This window comes from Notolepis coatsorum (genome assembly GCF_963971535.1).
Source record: "Notolepis coatsorum genome assembly, chromosome: 18".
Classification (NCBI taxonomy): domain Eukaryota; kingdom Metazoa; phylum Chordata; class Actinopteri; order Aulopiformes; family Paralepididae; genus Notolepis; species Notolepis coatsorum.
In genome coordinates, this window is record NC_140182.1 from 4,666,167 (window position 1) to 4,683,725 (window position 17,559).

General features: G+C 42.7%; 1 protein-coding gene across 1 annotated transcript; it reads right to left on the minus strand.

Moving 5' to 3' along the window:
- Positions 1-10,647: 10,647 nt before the first annotated feature.
- On the minus strand, positions 10,648-17,531 carry gdpgp1 (GDP-D-glucose phosphorylase 1). Its single transcript, XM_084334295.1, has 2 exons — positions 17,467-17,531; positions 10,648-12,363 (listed from the first exon to the last, which is right to left on the minus strand). The coding sequence occupies exon 2, from the start codon at positions 12,280-12,282 to the stop codon at positions 11,149-11,151; it is 1,134 nt and encodes a 377-aa protein (XP_084190421.1). The 5' UTR covers positions 12,283-12,363; positions 17,467-17,531; the 3' UTR covers positions 10,648-11,148.
- Positions 17,532-17,559: the final 28 nt, after the last annotated feature.

Sequence of the window (17,559 nt, forward strand, 5' to 3'; positions counted from 1 at the left end):
GAACCTGCCGACTTGCGGGGCTGTATCGGGATCCCTTTCGGTCTTCCAGGGTGTCAGACCTTCTGCCTGGGTTGTCCTTGGTCGGACTGTAGCAGGCTGCTCGTCATGTCTGCACATAAATGGCACACACATTGTACATATAAAACAGTGCTCATCTATCTCACACTACAACACTCTGCACACACACACTGTATATATATACGCTCTCAACATTCCATTCTGTATATATTGCGTACAAAGTCTGCAAACTGAGTATAGGAGCCAAAGCATGCATGAGTTATACCATATTTCTATTGGCTTAGACGCCTACACTGTTAAAGTCTACATTTCAGAATACAATGGGGCTTAGCTGTATATTTAGGTTATTGTATTATAGTTAGTGAGAATGTTTATATGTTTATTTTTATAACCTTGCATTGAAACGGCATTAGGAATATTGATTGGATTCAGATAAAGTCATTGAACCGTTTTATTTAGCCGAGAACCGTTTATAGGAAATTTGTGTCACTTTCCCTTTAGAGCCGGCAAGTTGATTTTTTTACGGCTTTCAGGTGTGGAGGAATTTTGTCCCGTGTGGAGTCGGCTGTGATTTTGGAGACTGGGAAAATACAATTCTCTTACCTTGTAAGTAACGTTAAATATTTCGTGGCAGTAAACAGCCAAACAAGTTTCAGTTTAGGAAAATAGCTTTACGATCACTTCTGTAAAGAAAGACTTCACTGTGGAAGAGAAATAAACCATTTGGATATCTTTTTTTTTACCGGAGTGGCTGTGGACATTATTTTCCTTTATCAATGAACGTACTACTCACGAGTAAGCAACTTTAACCATGCAGTAGAGTGGACCGTCGGCCCTCATACCGAGTAATAATAAAAAAGCAATAAACATCCATAAGTCTGTCTCACCTGTCTGGGTCATTTGACCTGGACCTGGCTTGGCCCCCCCCCGCCCCCCTCGTTGTCCTCGTGCGGGTCGATGTCCCAGCCCCAGGCCAATCATCGCTGTAGTAGACAATGACATGTACAAATACATTATTTTCAATGAACAGAGTTATAAACTAAACAAAAGCACTAAATGTCCATAATAAGTCTGTCTCACCTGTCTGGGTCATTTACATTTTACATTTAGTCATTTAGCTGCTACGCTTTTATCCAAAGCGACTTACAAGTTCTGTACGACAAGACAGCAAGATGGGTACAACTCTATCAGCTGAGTAACAATGCTCATCAAAGTGTTGCGTGTTACAGTGCAGGTTAGTTTATTAGGACAAGTGCATTTTTTTTTTAACATAGCTTAACATCTGACCTGGACCTGGCTTGGTTCGCCCGCTGTCCCCTCCTTGCAGGTCTCCCTGTAGCCCCAGGCTGCTCATCATGTCTGTAGTATCAGACGGTATAGATTATAGTATCAGATGGTATAGTATATAGCACAATAAAGCACATACAGCACAGAGTACAGTACAGCACATACAGTACAGTACATACAGCACACAGTACAGCCTTGTAACATCTTTGTTTAATATTTATAAAATTGGTAAACCTAAGCCTTTGTGGTCAGAACTACAAGCCACCAATACTAGACATGGCTCTGTCACCAGACACGCCATGGGTCTTCATTTACTCTACCTCTACCAAGAACACATGCACTTAAGAGAACCGTAATGTACAGAGCTGCTGCAAACTGGAATTGTATACCTGTGAAGATAAGTATGATCAGCAACCAATTTACTTTTGAGAAAAAGTTGAAGGATGCTGTTATGAATGGTGAAATGTACAGTTGAGTTACTGATTTATTTAGTTAGTATTGTTAGTTTAGTTTAGTTAGTATTGTATTTGAGGTTGGAGCCTTTGTGTGTTTTTTTTGTGAGATTTTTTAAGAGATGTTGAGAATGTGCTTATAGGCTAAGGTGTTTCTTATGTTTTTATAGTTAGTTTGTTACTGTAATGTAATGTACTGTAATGTTGTAGGTTGTGTGTTAGGACCCCAGGAAGAATCCATAAAGGGGTACCCATAAATAAACAAAACATACAGAGTACAGTACAGTGTATACAGCACACAGTACAGTACATACAGCATATGACAATAACACATATAAAAAGACAGTTTACAAAGTCTGCAAACTGAGTAATGATACAAAAGCAAGCAACCCTTTTCTTTTGTATCTTACCTGGTGCTGTTGTGGTCGTCAACAGAGAGAGAAGTGGTTTGGCCACGTGTTGTGCTGGTCGATGTCCCAGGCAAATCATCGCTGTAGACAATGACATGTAAAAATACATTATTTTCAACTTTTATGAACGGAGTTATTTAAACTAAAGTAAATCACCAAAGGTCCGAAATAAGTGCCTTACCTCTCGTTGTCGAGGACAAAGGATGGGTCCTCATCCTCAATTTCGTCCTCCGATTCTACGTCCGACTCCGACTCACAGTCCACTCCTCCTATCATCCTGTATAATAATTCTTCGTCTTCTCCAAACATACTGTACCTGTGCAGCTGGGACACACACATCACACTGGGCTCACCTCGCCTCATATTCTAACGTAAAAAAAAACAGCTCCAAAGAACTCCACAAACTATTGTGCTGCTGCTGTTCAAAAGATACGTCTGCTTCTACCGTGGATTCTTCTGAACAGACCACGCTGCTGAGAAAACCTACAAAATGGCCGACAATTGCCGCGTGACCCGCAAACAAGTGACGTCACTCGATCACGCCGCCGTGATGGGCGACTCCATGCTCAGCTCAACTCAATTCAAAACCAGTGAAACACACAATGATGTGTTCGTTCTGATAAATAAATCAACATTGCCACCTTGTGGCGTATGTGCGGTACTGCGCTCTGCGAACTCTGCGCTCTGCGAACTCTATTTTATAATCAACTTTTACTTGCGTTGTGTAATTTTTATTAAGACAGACACTTGCTTGTACAGTTTCTACGTCAAATGTATACTCTCTATTTATACTAATACTATACTCGGGGGCTGAAATTTGGCATGGAGGTAAGGTCAAGTTTATTGCTATGTCCCAAACTGGGCAATTCATGTTACAGCAGATAAATATAGGAGCTCCAAAAAAAACACAGCAAACATACATAACATGACAAGAAGAACACAGACAGACATATGTACAGTACATGGTCACAGGATCAGATCATAACAGTCAAACAAGCAACCACAGCCATCCCCACACCTCAAAGCCGCCCTCTGCCGCCTCCTCCTTTGATGGCACGAATGGAGGTATAGGTATAAATGAGAATTTGTATCTATTGTTTTTAGCTGCAGGGGTCGGAAGGCAATAATTGATACTCCGGATTTAGGGGGCGAGAGCTGTCCGCTCTAATCGATGACGCCTTCCTGAGCACCTGCTCGTCATATATATATATATATATATATATATATATATATATATATATATATATATATATATATATATATATATATATATATATATGACCCAGACAGCTGAGTTGTACCCCCACAATCTTGCTAGCCCCCCCCCCCCCCACAATCCCGTTAACCCTTTCACTGCCACACGACAGAAGGTTAGCCCTTTACTATCACACAACCGACGGCGATGCTCCATCATTAGCATCATTAGCTCCGCAAATGCGGAGCTAATGATGCTAATGATGGAGCATCGCCGTCGGTTGTGCAACTGAACAAGCAAAACTGTCTTCAGGTTTAGGGAAGCTCTTCTTGCAGCATCAGCATGTTCACAACACACTCCATTTCCTTCATGGGAGCAAAGTAATTCTCCCTTATGTCTCTTAATATAATCTATCAGCTGTGAAAAAGGAGTCTAAAGATCCCAACACTGTGTGGGCCTGTCTTGCAGCCATCGCACCTGCATTTCAGTGATCGTTTCCTGAACCAGCTGAATGCCCACAGGAGTCATCAGTGAAGCCATCGTCATGGTGACGTGCACTAGCATGAACAAATCTTCAACTTATCCAATATCCAACACACACACACGTGTATATATATATATATATATATCCAAAGACCTTTATTTTGTTCCTGACCTTTCCTAGTCTAGTGACACCATCAGGCAAACATGTTGGCCCACAGGGTGAACATCCATGACTCCTAGAGTAGGGGTGTCAAACTCAATTACCAAGAGAGGCCAAAAATGAAAAAATGCATATGATTTCACTGGCCAGACACATAATAATGCATACAAAATGCATTATTCAAATGGTTTTTATCTCCTCAAGTGTTAGTCACAGAGTGACAAGAATTGATAAGCTTTGTCCGATCATGACATTTGCAAAGGCGGTGTGTTTGTGATATCCTAGGACATCAAAATGTATTACTTTGATAGATGAAAAGCCAAACTGTATGATGATGGTAAAAGAAAAGTATGAATAAATAAAATGTTAGCGTGGAAAGGATGTGAACGTAAAGGCAAAGTGGGGAGATTGTAAAGTCTGGGGAAAGTTCTGCACTCTGTCAAGTGCCTTCATCATTCATCAACAAGGCTCAGGACCCTCACTGACCCCCCCCCCCCCCCACTGTGTTACACCCCTACTGGACTATATACTTACCCACTGTATTGTTATTTCATTCTAATTAGTGTATATATTTGACCACATCTTATATTTAATTTAGTTTATATCCCATATCATTTTATTCTACCTATATTTTTGTATGGCCTATATATTATTTCTTTCATAATTCTATTCTATTCTATTGTGCTTAACTTAGTTCATATTTCATTTTATTTTACTCCACCTCTCTTTATTGTATCATCTGTCCGCTAATGTCGCACCGGAAACGACCAAAGCAAATTCCTTGTATGTGAAAACTATATACTTGGCAATAAAGACCTTTCTGATTCTGATTCTAACATAACTTTACTCTCATACAGACCCTCATCTGCACCTTTGTTTACACTGTTCGTTTTTCTTCATTTCAGATACAATTTTATTGCCTTTTTCCCTGTTTTTCTACTATCACCCTGCCCATACCTCCCCTCCCCCCTCCCCCATGTTGCTATGGCGCCAGAATTTCCCCCAAGGGGATCAATAAAGGAATATCTTATCTTATACTAAAACAGTGAGAGAAGCATTCCACACATTCTAAAAAGGCACTGCTTGATTTATTTATTTTCTTAAGATAAGATATTCCTTTATTGACCCCCTTGGGAAACTCAGGCATTATCGTAGCACGGGGGAGGGGGGGGGCACAGGTATGGGCAGGGTAATAGTAGAGACACATAAATACAGGCGATACAAGTATAGTACAGTAGAAAAGTAAAAATAGGCAGTGTTAACAATATAGTTAACTCTGAATATACGCATAATGAGCAGGTAGGCCGTGTGATCAAAGGTGCAGGTGAGGGTCTGTCTGCCCCATCAGTTATATTATACATTACGATAAATATGGTTACAATAAACAGTAGAATCTAAATATATACTATGAGTAAGTAAAGTATACAGTATAACCAACATGCTCCACGTCATTATGTCATAGTCCGTGCAGTTTAGGTGGGAGTCAGACACACTTTGCGCCGCTTTGCATTTTCTACATTTACATTTTACATTTAGTAATTTAGCTGCTACGCTTTTATCCAAAGCGACTTACAAGTTCTGTACAACAAGCCATCAGGAAGGGTACAACTCTATCAGCTGAGCAACAATGTTCATCAAAGTGTTGAGTGCTACAGTGTAGGTTAGTTTATTAGGACAAGTGCATGACGGTAAGGTTAGTTAGGGTTAGAGCTTTTTTTTTTTTTTTATTCAGATAATGGTTGAAGAAGTGCGTCTTTAGTCGACGGCGAAAGATTGGACGGGTTTCGGCTGCTGTCCTAACTGGGGTGGGTAGTTCATTCCACCATTGTGGGGCAAGGACTGAGAATAGGCGACTTCTCTTTGATGACCCTCCCGGAGCTCGGATAGGAGTGGGTCTGAGGCGGCCAGAAGATGCAGAGCGTAGGGGTCTTGAGGGTGTGTAGTTAGAGACCATTGACCGGAGGTAGGCGGGAGCGGTTCCCTTTGCCGCACGGTATGCCAAGTCGAGGGCCTTGAAGCGGATACGTGCAGCAATGGGGAGCCAGTGCAGGTCCCTAAGAAGTGGGGTGACATGGGCCGACTTCGGTAGGTTTGAGATCAGGCGTTAACACCACTTGGGAAACAATTGGAAATATTTTCCTTCACCCAGTTAATCTCCAGCTCCAAGAATAATTCATATTTAAAAACTATAACATAACATGTCCAATATTAGCAGATCTGATAACCAAGTAGTCTACTATATATACTAAGCGAGTGAGATATGGTCCATCAAAGAACCCAGTAAGCCAAGAAAAAGGGTTCTTTGGCAAAAGAATGCATGAAAGTTGTACTTCTGTGTGTTAGCTCATCAGTAGAAGATAGGTGACGGTAAGATATTTCCAACAGACAGACACCTTAGACAAAGAGGCTGAACACGGGAAGAGGGAAGACAGGTGGGGAAATTAATAGAAAGTGATGTCATCGCTGAAAAACTCAACACATGTCATCCGTGTCAGAGAAACTGACTTGTTCAACAACAATAGCTCAAAAATATCAGGACACATTTTCTCAATTTGATGTCAAAACTAGCCAAATTGTTAACCTACTGTAACTTACCCTTACTGTTTGTCATCAAAAAAGGTGAAATATGTCATTAGTCTGCACAAAACAAAAGCACAAAAAAAAAAAAAGGATCTACTGAATGACATTCCGAGTTTAAAATGTCAATATGTTTCCAAGACTCTAAACATAATCTTTTGCTCAATCAATCAAGCCTCCTCTACTTTTACTGGTATAAGCAACGTTACGTCTCACTCCGTTCATCTCCTAGAGTCCCTCGCCTGCTTGTTCTCCCAGAGCTGGTGACGGACGTAGCTCCACGTCTCGGTTCCTCCCGGTCTCTGCCTTAGGTGCCGTGCATTATAACCATTAATGAAGGGTTCATGTACATAGAAGTAAAGGCTAGGCGAGGGTAGGAACCGATTTTAACCCTGGAATGAGAAGGGCACCACATTGTACCCAGGTAAGATGGCTGTCATAATGGTTCCATCCGAGAATGACAATTCATTATGATTATATGTGCTGTGGGAAATTATTTTACCAAGTCTGGTGAACTTAAAGAGACATTTTGATTTGAGTCATTGGATAGGAAAAAAAGATAAGTTTATTCTGTGCACAGTCTCAGTTCGATAGAGAGAGCGGAAGACAATCTGAGAAGTGAGCCACGAGGCTGAGGAGGATACTTCCAGCCTTACAGTAAAATAATTCCAGGTTTTGCATACAGAAAAAAAAAAAAGGTCAGGCAGTTCTCACAAGATAACAGTGTGGGTTGAATAAAATACTGATAAGCTGCATCTGCATGACTGTTATGAGAAAGTTGATCGTTGAATGGTTCCAGACTAAACATGCTCTCTGTGTACAGTACACTAGAGCATTTATGCGCAGTAAGCCGTTTTATTGTAAATGGAGTAAAGGAATAATACAAGAAATATTGCACAAAGAATGTAAGAGGGTGGACATATATTTCCATAATACATGTCACATCTAATGTTTTGTCTCTCAGGTTCCAGGGACCCACTCTTTTTTTTTTTTCTTCTTTTTTTTTAAGTAAAAGAATAATTCAGGCAAATGCCTTGTTAAAAAGAAATGTTTTCAGGCCCCTTTTAAAAACCTCAACGGACTGTGGTGCTCTCAGATGGTCGGGGAGGGCATTCCACAGCCGTTATACGTTTTATCAGGCAGTGGTGGCAAGTGTGCTTCTCTATGCCGCCGTCCGCTGGGGTGGCAATACCACGGCCAGGGATGCCAGGCGGCTGGATAAGCTGGTCAAGAAGGCTGGCTCAGTGCTGGCGAGTGCCATACCTTGCCATACCAAAACTACGCCTATGGCCTTTAAGCCCACTGGGGGCAGCTTCTCAATTGGCTGATTGCTGCCAATCTACCTGGAACACAGGACACACAAAATGAACTGCAACATTACTACATAACAGCTACTAAAACATGGTAGTCTTAATTATAAGTTTACCATAGCTTACAATGTGTGTTAATTTTCTCTTTACACAGTCCGCTCAATACGTCAATACTTCAGTACGAGTGGGCCTAAATTCACTGGTCTGGCCTCATCCATTTGCAATTTGTTCAAGATCAGAATCAGACAAAGTTGGACTTCAACACTGTAGGCTGTACTGACCAGTACGTTCTGTAACGCTTACTAGTTACGCTGCTGGTCAATATGACTTACTACCATAGTGTCTTTATACCTGTATCACTGTACATATTAATACTACAACTCTGTATATACATCCGATTAGCACTATTACTTATATATTCTATATCCAGTTTAATCGCCTGTACATTGTATATATATATTGCACTTTACGGTTACATTTGCACTGTGGTTGGATGCCACACTTCTTTTCGTTTTACTGTACTAATAATGCTGTATAATGACAATAAATTAGAATTTAGATTAAAAAAAATAAAAAATCTAATCTCAATACTTAACACTTTGATTGCCCAACCCGAGTTTTCAACCGCGGGTTGAATGCCCACTCACGAGAATTCTCGTATTTTCTAGTTTTTTTTTTTTTTTTTTTAATTTATTAGCGATCTGAAATCATATTTCATCAACCAAGTCTACCGTTGGAAAATCAGCCACTCCAGGCGCTCAGATGTGAAAAAAGCGCCCCCTATCGTCTCCCAGATGGTAATTCACCCTTTTGGATTGGACTCAGTGAAAATGAATGAGAAAAAAAAAACCTGCACTCCACATTTTACTTCTCACTCACGCAGCCAGGATCGATCAGCTCCACTCTGGACCCTCAGAGCAGCGGGGATTATGTGTTTTTACAGTATACTCGTGGGATCAATAAAAGGATTGATTTTTTTCGAATGGCGATCAGGAATTGGAATAATCCATTTGGATACCATCTGATCTCAGGTAAGGAATCTATGTTACCAGTCTTAGGATAATCAGACCCGTTTTCACGGAGATATAAGCTTTTATGTGATTATGTGATATGGCTGTTTGACTCTAAGGCTACGTTTAGACGGAGAGAGTCTGAACAGAAACAGCAAAAGTCGTCTTGCGGTCTCACTTTTAATTTTGCGTTTAGACTAGCGTTTTGGGATGGAATTCTGCGTGCATACGAGGCTGTAACGACTCGAGACGACGGAGCCCCGCTGTCACACGATTGGCGCATATGTCACATGGCGTGCTGTGAAGACCCGCCCTACTCTGCCTCCGATTCGCAGACTGTGGGTGGGGGAATGTGATTGGACCAAAGCAGAGTCACTCACAGACAGTGGGTCCAGTCACTAATAGTTGTGATAGCCGCGGGACAGATTCTTGTGTATTTAAAAGTACTGCCAATGTAGCCTTCAGGTGATCGCCATGGATAGAATCAGACATGCTTTGTTTACGCTTCTAGGCTACTGGCGCATGCCTGTGATGTAAGCAATATGCGCTACGAGAGCCTTGACAACCCTTTCGTCATCGTTTCATGCGGTTTGACAGTTTAGATGAGAGCGCGAAGGTTTATCGTTTCTAGGAATTCCACCCTGGAAGGTGGTCTCACTTTTTTACGGTTTCACCCCGTAAAAACGCAGTTTCCGTATAAACGAAAGGCACATCCGAAAAGATATTTTTGCGGATTCACCTGCTAGCGTTTCCGTCTAAACAGGGCCTAAGAGTGATCAGGAACTGAGAGAATCGATTTTCAGCGCTAACTGCACACCAGCGTTTCCGTTAGCCGGTAATTACCGGTATTTGACTGGCAAAATCTGTTGAAGTCCGACAAATTTAATCTCTCCGGTCATAGTGTCCGGTGAAAATAGTTCCCTCTGGGCACAGTTTGATTATTTGAATTGTATTTGGATGGGCTGGAGTTGGGTGGCCTATGCGATGAAAGAAACAATCATTGCGTTTGTTGTCGTTGCTTCGCCAAGCAGCCGGTCTGGTAATGACGACGCTGTGTCAGTGAGAGCTTGCTGCTGGATTTGCGGAAGGCATGCAGCTGCAGACCCACAGAACCCACCAGCTTTGCTGGCACAGTGCGGTCCCCAGACCTGGAAAGCTGCTCTGCGGGTCTGCAGCTGGATGCTTCTTGCAAACTAACTGCGGCGCTCGCGCTGATATTGTTGGACCGGCTGCTTGGTGGAGCAACGATGAAACTAATGTAATGAATCGTTCGTCGCATGGGCTATTTAATTTTGGCCTGTTTTGGTACGGTTCGGGTGGTCAAGTTGTGCTTGGAGGGAGTTGTTTTCACCGGACATTATGACCAGCACCAAGTCGTTGGGAGGTGGAGATATACGTCGCAAACCCACGATAATGTTGCCGTCTCTCTGCCAAATTTCTCAGTTCTTCGCTTGATATAATTAATACAAATGTCCAATATAACGGAATTCGTTAGCTCATAAAAATGTGATTATAACAGACTGCTGTTTAGTGTCGGACCGACTGCCCACATACGCGGTCTATGCAGCAGCAGCACGGAGTATCGAGGGACTTATTTTATTTGGAATATATTAATGACTATATACGCAAAAGTAGTCTAGTTTTAAGTAATAATATTATAAATCTACATGCCTTGAGGATGACATTCTTTATATAGCCTGCCTATCAATTGTTTTAAAGCTCAATAAACTATGACCGGAATTAATCTCATTTGTCCGGTAGATTGAAATCTTGCAGGTCACGGAGACCGGCAACAATTTTTTCTAACGGAAACCCTGGTGCACACGTACACATATACTATCGATAATCTAGCGTTTATTTGAAAACTATTCATAAATAGGCCGCAAAATGACAACGTAGAATATTAGAGTAAAGGGCGATCATCATAGAATGTCTTATTTTTTCCGTGAAAATGAGTGATTTTCAAAATGCTATCAAACGGAAATGAACCGATAAAAAAACAATCTGCTTCAACAATGTTGACTGGAAATGGGTCATTGATAATGCGACGGGCAGATTAGACACATAGCCATAATTTAAAACATAGATTAGGCGATATTAACGTTAACATTAGAGTAGTGGATGTGGGCATTCAAGCACTAAATGTGCGCCCCCTGGGCCTAATTGACTGGTCTGGCCTCATCCATTTGTAACTTGTCCGACACCACAAGACCCAACAAGGTTGCATTTAAGCGCTGCAGGCTCTGCTACACGTCCTTCAAGAGAGCAGTGAGCTGCTGCTCCAGCTTGAGAAGCTCCTCGTCGGGCAGGAGATACTGCCGAATAGTAGCCATGACCTCTTTTTCAGTGACGCGATCGAAGTCTTGCTTGTTCTTAAACGGCAAATGTCCAGCCAGTTCGCAGAGCGCCACGTTGAACGCGGACTCCTCTTTGGCGCCAAAGCAAGACGTCCTGGGCCACACGACGATGCGGACGCCTCTCCTCGATGCGTCGTCCCCGGCGTCTCGTGGCGGGGGACACGGCGGGCGTCCTCGGGTGAAGAACAGATTGTGTGCCGTGTTCTCGTCCACGAGGAAGTCTGTGATTTGACAAACGCCACTGGCGACTTTCTCCACATCCTCCGACTCCGTGTAGAACAAAAAGCCGGCGGGAAAGTCTGTCAACCTGTAAAATCCCTTTTCGGGAACCAGTGGCTCAGCTGGAGCGGATTCTAACTTCAGCTCCTGGTTGAGATAATATCCATGTAGGTGTAGGTGATTGACGGATGCAAACGCTCCAAGGCTATTGAATCCCACTCTGAAGCCGGGGTCAGAGCTCAGGAGCACCGATTCAATTCCAACCCCAATGGCGAAGGGCGTCAGGATCTGTGGGAGACAGCGTGAGGGTTCTGGAACAAACAGACAATGTCCGAACTCCAAAGGGCTAACATTGACCACCACAAATATCTTACAGTGTCCCCGTGGTCGTCCATTCTCACTGAGAGCGGTGTCTCGCCCGCTGCGCTTTATCATCTCAAATAAGACCTCTTCCGGTTTGATTTTGTTGAAATTGAACTGTTTGGCATTGAACTGTTGCTGAATGCTCCTTATCTCCTGGGGTTTCCTTCTCTCTGTGCCTCTCTGAACATTCAGCTGGGCGACATACCGACAGGGACCAGGTAAGACCCGGGTCTGCAGGTCACCCAAATGATACCGGAAATGTCCTCCGCGCATCCGGTCCGTCCAGCCGCTCTGCAGAGTTGTGTCGAATCTAGTTGGTGATGGTGATGATGATGATGATGGTGGTGGTGGTGATGATTCCACCCCCGAATCGCTGTCGTCATCCGTGCGACGCAAATCGTTGATAAAATCCTGGCTGCTGTACACAAACTGAAGCTCCATTGTGTCGTTTCTGAAGCAGAGGCACGACAGCAGATAATCAAACCGACATCTTCTTCATGTTGGATCATAAACAGCAGCTATCTGTGAATGAATGAAAACTTTATTTAACAGATTGCAGAATGGGTACAATACAGTACGGCTCAATACACACAATTGTTAAGGGGATGCAGACCAGAGTAACAACACAGCCCCCCCGTCGCGGGACAACAACCCTGATCAAAGGATCCCCCACTCCCCCCCGGACAACACAGAGCGGATATTCTGTACCCACAAAAAGCTAAAACAAAAGGCCGGCAGTCACAAAACAGTCACATCTAGAGACCTCAAAACCTACTCTAGCGAGGCCTTTAACCTTGAACTGGAGAGCCTGGACTGGTCAGACGAGCTCAATGGTACACTGGTTGAAGAAACAAACTAAACGACATGGCCCCCCTAAGAACCACCAGGGTAAAAAATCGTGCTGAGCCGTGGATGCACTCCGAAATATTGGCCGCTATGAAAACCAGAGACAAAAAATGCTCTGAGTTTCGTAAAAGTCAGTCAAAGCTTACCAAAAGCACAAGCAGTGAACTCCAAGCCCACGTGACTGAACTCAAACTAGAAAGAAACAGACTAAGAAATTACGTAAATTCCATGATCAAAACTGCAAAAGAACATTTCATCAATGACAAAACTGAGGAAAACAAAAACAAACCATTTGGAAATGACTCAATAATCAACTAGGCTGCAGTAAAAAACTTAAAACCAGATTCTCAAACATAAACATAAAGACGGACAACACGCTCATCACAGACAAGCTGGATGTAGCCAATTACTTTAAAATGTTCTTCACAACACTGGTAAACAAACTACCCTCCCACTCAGGGCATTATGGGGTAGAACACATAGTAGCATACTAGGCTTGGGCGGTATGACGGTATACCAGGGTATTTAGAAATCGCGACGGTATTGAAAATCAATACAGTCAAAATCACAGATGCGTTTCAGTTTATATTACACTGAAACTGAGTTTTTGACAGTGGTTCGTTGTAGTGCACACACGCGCCAGCAGAGGGCGGGACCAGTCCTCACTAGTGGAGCGAGCCGCAGAGCTGGTTGTCTTCTACACACAGGAGGAGGAGGAGGGGAAACCCCGCTTCAGTGGTGGAAATTAAATGAGACACGCTTACTGTTGCTGGTGCTGTGGGCTAACTGGCTATTCTGAGAGCTAACTGTTGTGTATGTGGATCACAACGGCGTTCACGCTTTACGGTAATGTTGCGACAGTGCTGTGAAAATACCGTAAAGCGTTGTAACGAGAGTGTGTGTTGTTGTGCACTGGTGGACCAAGCAAATAAACTGTAAAACGTTACGTCGCAGTCCGGTGCATTTTTGAATACACAAAGGGATGGGTACCGAATTCGGTACTTTTGAGGTACCGAACCGAAACACGTCGGTACTACCGAGTATCGAATCAAGTGAGAAACCGAAAAAAAAAAAAAAAAAAAAAAAAAAAAAATTATTAATTTTTTTTTTTTTTTTTTTTACTTTTTTCTTTTCATGTCAACGTTCACACGCACAATATATGCTTACCTAGGATTTGACTTGATTCAACAACAAAGCAGTCGGAGCAATGACAAGCCGAAAACTGTCGAAATTGTAGTTATTTGAAGTTTGGATTTTTTTTTACGACTGAGGTAGGTAAATTAAATTTCGACAGTTTTCGGCTTGTCATTGCTCCGACTGCTTTGTTGTTGAATCAAGTCAAATCCTAGGTAAGCATATATTGTGCGTGTGAACGTTGACATGAAAAAAAAAAAGTAAAAAAAAAAAAAGTAAAAGTAAAAGTAAAAAAAAAAAAAAAATCATTTTTTTTTTTTTTTTTTTTTTAAAGTACCGAAAAAAGGTACCGTTGGGTACCGGTATCGATTCACAGGTACCGGTACCGGTACCGGTATCGGTTCAAATGTGAAAGGTACCCATCCCCGTTACTAGTACTAGGGTGCTGTGGGCTTCTGGCTACCATTCTGAGAGCTAACGTTATTAGTACTAGGATGCTGCGGGCTCCTGGCTACCATTCTGAGAGCTAACGATAGTAGCACTCTGATGCTGCGGGCTAACTGGCCATCTCCGTGATTTGTTTACTTGGTAACACGGGTTGCCACCCCCCCCCGGCTGATGAAAATGAAAGTCATACCATCATATACCGTATACCGGGGTATTAGGTCATCAAGGTATGACTGTATGAAAAAAATTATACCACCCAAGCCTATAGCATACTACAAAAACCTAGGGGTCCACAAAGACGACTTCAAACTGGAAATGGTAACAGATGAGGTACTCAAAAAACTGAGCGCCCTCCAACCGAACAAGGTCACTGGCCATGACAACATCCCCTCCAAATTCCTCAGAGACTCAGCAGCCGCCATCACCCCAGTCATCACACACATAATAAACCTCCAGAAAACAGGGACACGTACCCAAGGACTTCAAAATTGCGAGAGTAACACCCCTGCACAAAAAGGACAGCAAATTAGACCCAGGCAACTACCGCCCTGTTTCTATCCTTACCTCCATCTCGAAAGTCATGGCATTTTTTTTATACGAACAGGTCGAAAAGTACCTCGCGAAAAAAAATCTAATCTACGAATTCCAATCTGGCTTCAGAACATCCCACTCCACTGACACATGCCTTCTCTATTTAAACGACCACATCAAACAAGAGGTGGACGCGGGCAAATACTGCGGCATGGTCATGCTGGACCTACAAAAGGCCTTCGACACTGTCAATCACACCATTCTGTTTGACAAGCTAAAAGCAATTGGTTTTGATAGTCTATCAGTGAGCTGGATGCAATCCTACCTGGAGGGGAGAGAACAGATGGTGGAGGTAAACGGTACCCTATCCCCCCCCCTCACAGTGAGCTGTGGTGTTCCACAAGGAAGCATACTAGGACCGCTACTGTTCCTAATTTATGCAAATGACATGTCGTCAGCTTGTGACTGCAACTTGTTCCTGTTCGTGGACGATTCAGCCCTGCTGGTCTCGGACAAGAACAAGTTTTACAGGTTGAAAAAAACCTCAGCTCTGAACTAGGCAAAATCTGCATATGGCTCGCTGATAACAAACTATCATTACACATGGGCAAAACAGAGTCCATTCTCTTCGGTTCAAATAACAAACTCAGCAAGACCGACAGCTTCTCAGTTACAGTGGGTGACAATATTGTCACAAGGAAAGATGAATTTACATACCTAGGTTCCATCCTAGAGGCAAATCTTTCCTGTGACAAAATGGCATCCAATGACGTAATAAAAAAAGTCAACCAACGAACTAGATTCTTGTACCGGATCTCCTCTCTGGTAAACAAGAATACCCTGAAGACTCTGGCAGGAGCACTCATTCAAGGGTACTACGACTATGCTTGCACCTCATGGTACCAAAGCACCTCAAAGGCGCTAAAAACAAAATTACAAACATCTCAAAACAATCTGGTCAGACTACTGCTTGACCTTACTCCTAGAACCCACCTCACCCCTGCCCACTTTGACAACCTAGGATGGCTTAGAGTAGACGACAGAGTACAGCAACTTGCAATGGGTCTGGTCTACAAGATACACTACTGACTACACGACTAAGGTACCCATGTACATGTCAAAATACTTCCCAAAGGTCAGTGAATACCACGATCACAACACCAGAGGGAGCTCCACAAATCATGTTAAACCCAGATTCGGCTCAAACAAGGGACTATTGATTGATTGATTGAAAACTTTATTAACAGATTGCAGAATGGGTACAGTACAGTACAGCTAAATACATACAATTGTTAAGGGGATGCAGTCAGACCAGAGAAAGATTTTCGTCTTGTTTACATCAGGGTCCCCCATTTTCAATTCATCATAACATATATGACACACACGACATACAGATAGACAGTACTGCTACATCTATACATTTGACATACCAGATTTGCAAATACAGTACTGTTTGTGATACAAAAAGAGTCCAGAAAAGAGAGTATATACATTTGACGTAGAAACTGTACATTGGAGGAGGTTGGGTAGGTAGGGTGGGGTTGGGGACTGTACATTGGAGGTGGTTGGGTGGGGGGGGGGTTGGTAGGGGACACTGTACAAGCAAAACTGGACATTGGAATATCGACAAAGCCATATTACTTAGTCATTTACTGTACATTGGAGGGGGTTGGGTTAGGACATTTGCAGGGGCCAGTTTCGAATTGCAGTCTCCCGTAGGTGTTCTTTGAGAGTGGTTTTGAAAGTGGGTAGTGATTCACATTCCTTTACAGCTGTGGGTAGGGCGTTCCACATTGATGTGGCATAATTGCAAAACGTGTTTAGTCCCTTGTTTAAGCCGAATCTGGGTTTAACATGATTAACACTAAACATGTTTCGCAATTATGTCACATCAATGTGGAACGCCCTACCCACAGCTGTAAAGGAATGTGAATCACTACCCACTTTCAAAACCACTCTCAAGGAGCACCTACGGGAGACTGCAATTCAAAACTGGCCCCTGTAAATGTCCTAACCCAACCCCCTCCAATGTACAGTAAATGACCTAACTCAAGAATACACAAGACCCTCCTCCTGGAACCAAGTATGGTTGTCAATATTCCAATGTACAGTTTTGCTTGTACAGTTGTACAGTCAACCCCTCCCCCCACCCCACCTAGCCAACCTCCTCCAATGTACAGTTTCTACGTCAAAACTCTCTTTTTTAGACTATTTTTGTATCACAAACAGTACTGTATTTGTAAATCTGGTATGTCATAAATGTAGCAGTACTGTCTATCTGTATGTCATGTAGTATGTGATATATTTTATGATGATTTGAAAATGGGGGACCCTGATGTAAACAAGACGAAGGTCTTTCTCTGGTCTGCATCCCCTTAACAATTGTGTGTATTGAGCTGTACTGTACTGTACCCATTCTGCAACCTGTTAATACAATTTTCAATCAATCAATCAAGAGAAAGACTTTTGTCTTGTTTACATCAGGGTCCGCCATTTTCAATTCATAGTGGACAGTTTGCCCGCAGTAGACAGAAATAGACGAAACTGAATGTACTGTTGGACTGTGGTAATTCCATGTACGAATAAATAAATAAATGATGATGATGATAAGGAGACACGATAATAAAAAAAAAAGAACATTCACCAGATATTCCCATTCATACTTACGCCTAAAAACACCACGACGCCGTGAGTTCACTGGGGACTGAGTGGGGAACTCAACTAAAAGTAACAGCAGCCGAGCCGAGCCCAGCGTCATAC